Source organism: Atta colombica, unplaced genomic scaffold (assembly GCF_001594045.1).
Source record: "Atta colombica isolate Treedump-2 unplaced genomic scaffold, Acol1.0 scaffold238, whole genome shotgun sequence".
Classification (NCBI taxonomy): Eukaryota; Metazoa; Arthropoda; class Insecta; order Hymenoptera; family Formicidae; genus Atta; species Atta colombica.
The window spans coordinates 2296492-2307236 of NW_017259336.1; the positions used below are offsets into that span (position 1 = coordinate 2296492).

General features: G+C 31.7%; 3 protein-coding genes across 3 annotated transcripts; 1 reads left to right on the forward strand and 2 right to left on the reverse strand.

Moving 5' to 3' along the window:
• Positions 1 to 2073: 2073 nt before the first annotated feature.
• LOC108688678 (ADP-ribosylation factor-like protein 6-interacting protein 1) lies at positions 2074 to 4459 on the reverse strand. Its single transcript, XM_018195013.1, has 5 exons — positions 4136 to 4459; positions 3843 to 3976; positions 2813 to 3050; positions 2518 to 2602; positions 2074 to 2438 (listed from the first exon to the last, which is right to left on the reverse strand). Exons 1-5 carry the CDS (start codon positions 4160 to 4162, stop codon positions 2338 to 2340), a joined length of 585 nt encoding a protein of 194 aa, XP_018050502.1. The 5' UTR covers positions 4163 to 4459; the 3' UTR covers positions 2074 to 2337.
• A 95-nt stretch (positions 4460 to 4554) lies between these two features.
• On the forward strand, positions 4555 to 6796 carry LOC108688677 (ubiquitin-conjugating enzyme E2 S). Its single transcript, XM_018195012.1, has 5 exons — positions 4555 to 4727; positions 4927 to 5068; positions 5795 to 5985; positions 6066 to 6194; positions 6284 to 6796. Exons 1-5 carry the CDS (start codon positions 4704 to 4706, stop codon positions 6434 to 6436), a joined length of 639 nt encoding a protein of 212 aa, XP_018050501.1. The 5' UTR covers positions 4555 to 4703; the 3' UTR covers positions 6437 to 6796.
• Positions 6797 to 7448: 652 nt separating this feature from the next.
• Positions 7449 to 10368, reverse strand: LOC108688686 (THO complex subunit 4). Its single transcript, XM_018195027.1, has 5 exons — positions 9967 to 10368; positions 9091 to 9228; positions 8460 to 8607; positions 8113 to 8250; positions 7449 to 7922 (listed from the first exon to the last, which is right to left on the reverse strand). The coding sequence occupies exons 1-5, from the start codon at positions 10183 to 10185 to the stop codon at positions 7807 to 7809; spliced, it is 759 nt and encodes a 252-aa protein (XP_018050516.1). The 5' UTR covers positions 10186 to 10368; the 3' UTR covers positions 7449 to 7806.
• Positions 10369 to 10745: the final 377 nt, after the last annotated feature.

The window sequence follows — 10745 nt, forward strand, 5'->3', positions numbered from 1 at the left end:
ATCAACGTACCTTCAAAACTTTAATTGCTTCGTCAACGTCATCCTGAATTTTATCCAAGAAACGGCATGATTTTTATTTCACAGCGATATCATTAGCACTTGTGCACACTTCTGTCATGACATGTGTCATGTATGTCAGTCGTAGCCAACTTACTGACAGAATCAGTGTTACCAACGTTAATTTGGCTGTACATGGCGACAGTTACTCTTATTTTATTGTATTATTTTGGCGTTTACTCTTATTTTATTATAGCCATTATAGGAACTCTACATCTTTATAGCATCCTCATCCAGTTATATAATAAATGACTTTTGTAGATACATGTATATTTTTTAATTATCTTTAATGCCCGTATTCATAGTCAGGTCTTATATTTAAGGCTTCCTTAAATTTATCTTCAGACACTCTACGAATTATTTTTCTATGTGTGCAGAATTAAGTACTTTCATCATGAAGTCCTTTAAATGGTTATCAAAAAAATCTTCCATTAATGTTTATTAGAATGAAAGACCTCATAATGCCTCTGACACATCAACGCGTTGTTCATCACACGCGACACGCGATATCCAATGAATGTACAGCTTTACCGATATTCTCATTCTAAAGGTATACTGTCATTGGATATCGCGTGTCGCGTAGCTAACATCGCGCTGGTGTGCTGGAGCCACAAGCCCTTTATTTTATTCTAGTTTGTGATTAAGGGCCGATTGTTCTATCTAAATTTTACCTGTTGAGAAATAGCAAGATTACCCAATCACATACGCGGACATTACCAGATTTATCTCACAGTAAAATTTACCAAAAGGTGTAACAACCGAAATCCTAAATTAGAAAGAATCGCCATCACAATGTCTACATCTCTACATATCTACAATAAAACGGCATTTGCACTCCAATAGTTTCAAAAAACACTGTCTCTCAAATCTACAATGATCAGCGAAAATGCATCTCCTCCTCTCGTGCTGATTTTCATTAGCCTTTAATTTCTTTATTGTTGTTACTTTAAAGATTAAGAGTCCTTTCAAATTATTTTGTTTCTTCTTAAAATATGAATTTAGAGAACCACAAAGCAAATAAAATTTTTTGGAATCTCTGGAAGTTTGCTCGCAAACTTAAACTTTGTTTAAGAAATATTTATTGATTTAAATTATAAAATTACAGGCATAAAAAGTAGGTCTGAGATGATAAATTAATAAACAAATTATCATCTAATAAGATTAACAAACATTTCGATTTTTAATAATGATCATTTTTAATTTTGTTATAACACAAAAATTATCGCTAATTTTAAATCTGATATTATTTAACATCTATCAAAGGATTTCTACTTACAAAGCAATATTTTAACAGATATATTTTATCCTACAGAGAAAAAATGGTAATTAGAAAGCTGTGTACACAATTTTAAGTAAAACAGTTTAAACTAAAATTGGACGAACAATTTTATTAATTCTTGAAGGTGACGAAATAGTATGATAAACTTATGATTATAAATATTATAATTAATTGAGACTTATTATGTAACATACAAAATCACATTAACAAATACGATATTAAATATCATGCTTCTTGAAAGTATAATTATATCTTTTTCTTTAGCGGACTATACATTACATTATATTGATCTTTTTTATATTAGAGTTGGGATTTAATTCCACATTTGTTAATGATTTTATTGTCGATATCTATTGTCCCTTTTTTGCCATTCATATCTTACTGTTAACAACATGTTGGATGCTTGTTATCAAGGCCCATAACACGTGACATTCATCTCATTTTCTTCATATTATAAGTACTATAAAATGTTAATAATAATATTATTACTAATATAATATTTTAATAATTTTATAATATTTTACTAAAATCCAAGATAGAAAAAAATTTCAATTATTAATTTAAAAAGAAGTGTTTTGATCGATACTACTCAAAGAGATTAACATAATTCCATATTAATTATATTTATAATACGAATATTTCTGAGATGAAACATTATGGCGTCTTATTAAGACATTTAACAATTAGCTCATTGCTAATTGTAAGATACTTATGACAAAAGAGACACAGTAGGCATCAACAATGAAATCAAAATGTGTAACTAAATCTCAGCTGTTTGTATCGATAGAAATTTGTATCGATAGAAGCGAAGACTTTTTGACTACTCTTCTTAAACTGACGCGTAAATATACACGCGTAAATATACACGCGCATTAAGTGAATATATTTAAAATCGTATATCATATCATAGTATTATGAAGAAATTTATATTGAGAGAGCATGGATTAAAAGTATGTAAAACGACAAGTTTCGGTGGGCACGAGATACATACAAAATAACGATTATGATAGATGACGATGAATTAAGTGATCATATACATATTTCACAGCCCAGCGCGCTCGTCCTTTGTGTCTGAATCCTGGCAAGAGAAGAACCACGATCACTAAAAAATAAATCAGATAAATCATTAAAAGTAGTACAGATACAAACAGATAAAGAAAATAATGGTAGAAATTTGTTACCTATGATGTAAAGCAGAAGCAAATTATTAACAGTGTTACCGATCCAGGCGAAAAGAATGAGAAAGAGGATCGTTGCACTGTAATACTGCAATAAAAATAAGAAAAACACTACACGTAATTTTTTACTTTTAAAATGTGAAAATAAAATATAAAATATTCCATAAATATTTTATAATAACAAATATCAAGTAAAATAAAATAATCTCTTAAAAAATATATTTATCTGATTTATCTTTCATATAAAAAAACAATAAACTTTTAATTTTTTATAGATATACACTTATAATTTACTTACAATATTGGGACGATCGTGTCGAATTTTCGAAATAGACGTCCATGCACTTCGCAATTGCAATATAGTGGTAGAGAGATTTTGACAAATCTCAATTAATTTCTTCTCCTTCTGTCCAGTCCAACTTTGTGCGTTGCATAATACCGAAGTCAAAATCGGCACAAGATAATCAACAAGAGCGAATACTAATAGACATACAGATATCATCGTCAGAAGAGCTGGTTCTAGAGTCCATATAGTACTGCAATAAGAGAAACATTAGTAATTTTACACATATACTTCCAACAAGTTTACATTCAGCAGTATTCCAAAGCTATCAAATGTTTAAAATCTAACTTTTTTTGATCAAATCAAAAGTAATCTTTTTTAAAACAAGTATATTAAGTGTGAATGTATTCTATTGATTTTTTATATAACATATATCTTAATAATTTATACATAAATCACATTAAAATTGTAAATGTTTAAAGCTTATTTAAACCTATTCAATTAAAAATTATTTATAAAATTAATCACACTAATCCACCATCTGCTTTTTTTAATTATTAACGATTAGAAACTCTTGTAGATGTTCAAAAATTTTTATTTAGAAGAAATCAATTTGAAATTGAACAAAAAATTAGCAATAGAAAAACATTTAGTGATATAATTTATATATTTCTTATCATTATTATTAAATTTTTAAATATAATTTCATAATTTAATTGTAACTTTTAAATACAATTAAATTAATATTGTAATTAAAAAAAGCATTTCAGATTAATAATAATAAATTTTGTGTAAGTGTTCAGACATAGGTACACGTCCAATTATTCGAATCTTTTATCTTATATAAAGTTTGTTTTCATTGCTTACGATCTTCAAAAATTTACATACTTGAAACAAAATGAACTTGAAATACTTGAATAGTGAAAAGAGAGGAAACAAAGCTACTAAATACACAAAAAGTGCATGCAATGCAAACAAACTTATATACGCACAAATACATATACTTTAAAAACAATTTTCATTTTTATGAGATTGGTTCATTTACCAGAATATCACTGTTACAATCCCGACAATTAACCCAGGATGCCAGCTATGTTCCCACAAGAGAATAGAATTTAAAGGCAGGATTATCTCCCGCCAGCATTCCATCTTTCGCTTCAATTGCTTCATGTGTTTTTCCTACGATAATATCGCATATTATCAGCCAACGAGATCGTGTCTGCTCTGTCATTGATTTTTTTACCAGGCTACAGAAGCGCGTGTCGTTTCACAAAAACGTGTGTCCTTGCTGATTCCAAATCACCAATTCACAATCTGACAGAATCGAGTCGTACTCACCTTTTCAACCATCCCGTCGTCCGTCATCACGCAGAGATTTGTGATAAATGCGGCGTTTTAATTCGCTTTATAGCGGTGAGGATCTGAAGGGGAAGATGTACGACACGCGTAGGAGTCAATCAACAGCAACACAGAAGATGGTCTCTTTCCACTGGCGGTTCCGTACTCCGTATTTATCCACTACGTATCGTCATCCTGAACTACAATCTGCAGTCGCGACGAAAAATAGTCTAGAATCTATTCGTTGAGCTGGCGTATCGTTCGCGCTTTCAAGTTAAAAAAAAACATGCACAAATCAAGCCGGAGGACAGATCGTACGGCGGCGGTGGCGGTGGCGGCGGCGACGACGGCGCAATGATCGGCGAGGGGGAAGAAGGATCGACTTCTGGTATCGAGAGTACCCTGGCACGCGATTGGCTATCAGTTCAAAATGTTGGTTAATGCAGGCGATGCCGTGCTGATGTTGTGACGTTAAGTGTTTTCCTACGCCGTGCGCCGGGAAGCTGAGAGAATCGCGTAGCCTGCGCGCGAGGCCTGGGCGAGATCACGCTCCGAATTTACGGCGATTATGGCTGCTGCCGCCGTGAGCTCCGTGAGTAATAGTAATCTTCCGCTGGTCAGCTATCGCGGAAACGTACAATTCAACATTCGTTCGTCGCGATGCCCCGTCGCCGCGGCCACTAATCGTCACCGCGACCATATATAACAAGAACCGCTTTCTTGTTTACATTCTGCGCGTTTCAATCGTCCTCGCTAAAACATGTGTGAGATTGATACGTGCGTTTTTACAGAATGTGGAAAATCTGTCGCCACAAATCATCCGCCGGGTAGCCAAGGAGATGGCAGAGCTGGCCGCGCAAACACCTGAAGGTATTCGTGTCATTTTGAACGAGGCCGATGTCACCGACATACAAGCCGTCATCGAAGGCCCAGGTAACATTGGTTGTCTCATTTAACCTTCTCGCTTCCTTGCTCTTTTAGCCTCGTTGACAAAACTGATTATCTCCGAGTAAAGCGTACTTTTATCGACTATACATTACCTAACCTAACCTGGTCGTCGTCCTAACCCTATAACACCTTTTATCTCGGCTGATATCCGTGTATGTCACTCGACTGTGTCGAGAACGTACAACTCTTCTCGTATGAGTTTTTTAACCTTGATTAACGTCATTATCATCGTGTTTTACAGATATAATGTGATGATTAGAATAAAATAGATATAGAGAAATTAGAAATATTTTCTAAAATGTATATCACTGATTTTTATGCAAGACAATAATATGATAAATAAAGATTTAATGCTTATTTTCACCAATACCAATTTATTTTAATCTCGGTTTAACTTGCTCTTTATATTTTTCTAGTTCTAAAGATTAGAAAAAGAAAAAAATAAGTTGAACTGAGATTGAAGTTAATCTATATTGGTAAGAAACAAGTATATAAATGAAAATATAATGCTTTTTATTCTATTATGTTTATAAAACATATCCATTTAACAACACTACAACAAAATATAATAAAAATAACTGCTTGAATAAATAAAAATTTTTCTATGCTCATTCAACTATAGAATTAGTATGACAAAAGATCTAATGATAATAGTCAAGGTTTAAAAATAATAATATAGCATATTGATATCTATATATTTCTTTCTAATAGCGGGGACTCCATACGCCAGTGGTTTCTTTAGAGTGAAATTAGTTCTTGGAAAGGACTTTCCACAGGGACCGCCAAAGGCTTACTTTCTTACAAAAATTTTTCACCCTAATGTAGCAAAAAATGGCGAAATATGTGTCAACACTTTAAAAAAGGATTGGAAACCAGATCTTGGGATACAACATATATTATTAGTAAGTGATCTGCATTAAAGCACAATGTGTTGTAAATGCTTGCTTATGTATTCTTACGTTTCTTTTTTTATATTTTTTAGACTGTAAAATGTCTACTAATAGTGCCAAATCCAGAATCTGCTTTGAATGAGGAAGCTGGCAAATTGCTTTTAGAAAGTCATGACGAATATTCAGAGCGAGCAAAAATGATGACTGAGATACATGCACAAGTAATGTCTTATTTCGATAAATGAATTTGTTTTTCGCAATTTCATCATTATATATAATTTTTATTTTTATGAAACTTTTATTTTTTCAGGGAGGTGGAAAAGGAAGCAAGGCGGGCCTGGAAAGTTGTGCCTCTTCAGACAGTGGAGGACCCCTTCCAAAAAAACATGCAAGTGATAAGAAACTAACAGCGGAAAAGAAAAAAATGTTAAAAGATAAGAAGAGGACACTGAAGAGACTATAAAAAAAATTAATATTATTTCTTCTGTCTTTTGTAATTTAAAATATTAGTATAATATGATAATGTTGCCTCGTATTGTATACAATTATTATTGCATAGTAAAATTTTATTATCTAAACTTGACTGATCTTATTATTAAGTATGTAGAGAATTTAATATGTCTAGATACATTAAAAATAAGAAAAAGATAATAGAAAAAATTGATCTCCCACCTTCCCTAGAAGATTAGTGTTCTGTAGTAATCTGTACAATCATAGCCTGAATTAGAAATCTGTTCTATACTATCTATTAGCAAATATTTTTACATATGTACAGAATAATATACTTGTGATTACTTAAGTAAAATAAAGAAAATGTCTCCTATGTGTATAGCATTTTTTTAGTTTTCAATTTTGATAAATGTATATCCCCAATGATTGCATATCTCTTTCTCTGTACATATACCTCTGCTTCTTTTCCTTCTACCAACTTATACATTTTAATATATCTGTATTTTTTTAACAGATATCACAATATATTTTTAGATATTTTATGAAGAAAAAAAATATAGGATCAAATATAGGGTGAAAGGACTAAAATTATTAGGAATTTTTCTTCGATGGATAATAAAAGTTTTCTTTTAAAAATATTTTATTAAAAGAGAATCTGGTGATAGTTTTTCTTCAGTCTTGCGCCACTTAGTTTGACTGCTATTTGTACGCTGCATGATCAAAAATGTATACATGGTCTTACATATCCATCTGTGCACTAAATATCGTCAATATTCGACTAGTTAACAGTATGTCACAGCCTTAATCCACTATTAATTATATACTACACATATAATGCTTATGTTTAAGTTAGAGATTCCGGACACATAGTTACATAAAAGTGTTGACATTATGCATTCTAAGATTCCTAAGTAAATTATCCTAAAGATGGATTTTGTAAATCAATTTCTGATATTTGACATAGCATTTGGAATAATCAGATTGTGAGGGCTAGAAGCACATTCCGTACTTTGATAAACAACAACTTTTCGAGATGTATCTCATTATATTTTTCATCTGGTGAGCACACACGCACGGTAGTACATACAAATTCATACAGTCTTTACAATTCATGTAAATATGTTCTTTCTTAATTTTCTTGCATCATTATATTATGAAAAAAATCTATGAACTTCTACAATGTTCGCAAAGATTTTGTAAAATTTGCTGTGCCAATTTTTGAAAGAATCGTCAAAAATAAAAACTAAGTTAATTTTTGTATAACTTTACTAAATTCGTATAGGATTAGATTTATAACTGTATATTTCATGAAAGAAATAGCAACAATGTGTATTGTGTTAGTCACATTGAACAAAATTTGAATATAGCAATTTTATAACGTTGTTACTTGACTTCCTTCACATAAGCTTCCAGTTCTGCATCTAATTCTTCAGCCGTAGGTGTCTTTGTCGTTTGTCGAGTGCCTCCTCTACCTCCACGTCGACCTCCACTTCCACGACCTTAAATTCCACAAAATTATAATATTTTGTAAGAATTAATAAAAAATTGCTAAATATATTTTTATGTAACACAATTATAACTCATAGAAAAAATATATAACTATGTCTTTGATACTATCAATTTTGTTATTTTTTTAATTTGCATAAATCAATTTAGAATAATATATATTAAGTTGCATTAATGAGTTACCTCTAATAGATCCTGTACCGCGATTTCCCCTAAAACGTGCTTGAGGTCTTTGTGTATAATTAACACCGCTAAGTCTCGGGCCACGAACAGAAGTGATTGGTAATTCAGAAGTAGCTACTTGTATATTCATTTCACGTCCTATCAACATAATTATATATTGGAATGACAGATGCTCAAAATATCTATATATGCGATGTATATCATAATCCACAAATTTTTTTTAGCACAAGCACTTTCTGAACAATGGATTAATAAATAATACTACCTAAATATAAGCAAAATCTATAATTGAAAAAATACATACAACACAAATGTAATGTAAATACAAATACAATGTAAATACATACCATCTAATGGAACTCCATGATACTGTTTCATTGCTTTAATAGCATCTGCCCGTCTTTCAAATATGACATCAGCAGAGCCTAAAGATCGACCTGATCTATCATAATGTACTGCTGCTGATTTTAAAGGTCCAAATTCACTGAATAATTCCTAAAAGATATCATTATAATTACTTTTCTATAAAACTTTTTTTTATAAATGTTCTTTTTAAAATTAAATCTACAAAAAATTTAACATATTGAGGGTTACATAGTCAAAAACATTTTTTTATCTCCATTTTGGAGAATTTGCATGTTGATGTATCCAGTAAGTTATGTATTTTTATATTTAGTACTATATATATATATATATAGTACATACCACAGTTTATCAATATAAATTAAATTTGTTTTATCTAATTCTTAAAAAATATCTTTAGCCAGTTGTTTAATTTTATAATACACTAACTTAATCAGGACTAAGTATTTTTATTATTGGATATATTATTACTTACAAATGTTATTATAAGAGATATCCTTATATAGATAATTAAAAATTCAAAAAGGAAAATGAATTCATGGAGTATAATATCAAATTATGTGATGCTCAACATGTTCAATATTGTTAAAAAATTATTTTACAATATTCTAATACCTGTATGTCTGAATCTGATACACCAAAATCAAGATTTGATACCAAAAGTTTGGTCGTTCCTGCACTGCCTATTGCACCACGACCAACCTTTTTTACACCATCAAACATATCATGTTTCCAAGCACTGTTTACATCTCCCTGTATAACAAAATATAAATTAATGTGTTGGAAAAGTATTATATTCTTTATCAAATACCAAAACCTTTTTTTTTGCTATTTCTTTTTTTGTTTATTGGCATTTCCTCAATTAACAATATAATATTTTATTGTTCTATCAAAGAGAACTAGACCTATTGAAAAAAACTTTTATTCATTATATTGTAATCAATACAACAACTACACACGTCTCACAGATGATATGAAATCTCATTTAACTACACCTCATTTAATTACAACTACATTATATATTTTCTTATTAAAAATCATAACATAATAAAAAAAACTTTTATCAACTTAATATTTAATTTATTAATTTATTGAAAATAAAAACATAAACAAACGAATAAGAAATTAATAAATATACGTAAACAATAAACAAAAAAAGGAAATAAAGACAAATAAAATATTTCCAGCTGATAGCTGATACATCGTTTTTTTTTTTTTAATAAATGGTCGTATATAGGTAAGTACTTCAAAGTCATACTGTATGTTCCAACGTTCAATCTCAAATACACACACACACACACACACACACACACACACACACACACACACACACATACGCGCTCGCGCGCGCACGCGCACACACCACACACACACACACACACAGGCGCGCGCGCGCACACACGTGCACGCGCGCACAAGTACAAGTAAATGAACAAGTATAGTGCTCTATTAAAGAATTCAATAATCGTAAAATTTAGCCTCGTATCTTACCCTCGTATACGGTAAAGAGCTGCGTGCAATTCCACCGCGATTACGTCCTCGCATGACGCCGCCACCGGTGATTCTCTGTACCCTACGTGCTCCTCGACGAGGTGAACTCCCAGCGCCTCTGCCGCGTCTACCGCTTGCTCCGCCGCCGCGCGTCCTAGACCCTTTGGTCTGTTTAATAATATCATCTAGACTCATTTCAATCTTATCCACCATCTTCATTTGTGCGGCTTGTGATGAAACGTAACTGCTATGCGAGAGAAATACCGACGTAAATGAACCTGACAACCTCTCTCACTGTGTCGCTTCTTCTCGCGATGATGGCGGTAGAACCAGGTAGTCTGAGTAGTCTCGGAGACAAACCCCCGACGCAGCACAACCGCAGAGCAATCTGGGTATTTTGGGTAGTGCTTGGTATTGTGCTGGTCTCGGATTATGGCGAAAGGTTAAGAGAGAAAACTGCATAGGTAAATTTGTTACGTTGATGCTACTGACACCAACGAGATATTAACAGAGAGAAACTTGAAAGTGGACATTCCAATCTTTTTCGTGTACCTCGTAGGGTAATGTCCACGTTTTTGTGGTTCTTTTCCATGCTATTACGTGAGTTAGATGAGGACAAATAATAAAATCAAAATTGACTGATATAACACCAACGAGATACTATTAAAGATCCTCGGCACTTATGGAAATTCGCGTACTTGTTAAAATTTAAGTGATTAAGAGTAATAAACTAATAATACGGTACTAATTTCATAATTTATTAGTATATTATATATATA

Bases quoted from the DNA above. Each gene is read 5' to 3' on its own strand.
- LOC108688678 (XM_018195013.1), bottom strand. From the start codon at position 4,162: ATGACGGACGACGGGATGGTTGAAAAG. The intron at 3,051-3,842 runs GTAAATGAACCA...CTCTTATTGCAG, and splicing joins ATTGTAACAGTGATATTCTG to TACTATATGGACTCTAGAAC. The intron at 2,439-2,517 runs GTAACAAATTTC...TTTATTTTTTAG, and splicing joins GCTTCTGCTTTACATCATAG to TGATCGTGGTTCTTCTCTTG.
- LOC108688677 (XM_018195012.1), top strand. From the start codon at position 4,704: ATGGCTGCTGCCGCCGTGAGCTCC. The intron at 5,986-6,065 runs GTAAGTGATCTG...TATATTTTTTAG, and splicing joins GGATACAACATATATTATTA to ACTGTAAAATGTCTACTAAT. The intron at 6,195-6,283 runs GTAATGTCTTAT...TTATTTTTTCAG, and splicing joins TGACTGAGATACATGCACAA to GGAGGTGGAAAAGGAAGCAA.
- LOC108688686 (XM_018195027.1), bottom strand. From the start codon at position 10,185: ATGAAGATGGTGGATAAGATTGAAATGAGTCTAGATGATATTATTAAA. The intron at 8,608-9,090 runs GTATTAGAATAT...GATATCTTTTAG, and splicing joins TATCAGATTCAGACATACAG to GAATTATTCAGTGAATTTGG. The intron at 7,923-8,112 runs GTAACTCATTAA...GTGGAATTTAAG, and splicing joins CGGTACAGGATCTATTAGAG to GTCGTGGAAGTGGAGGTCGA.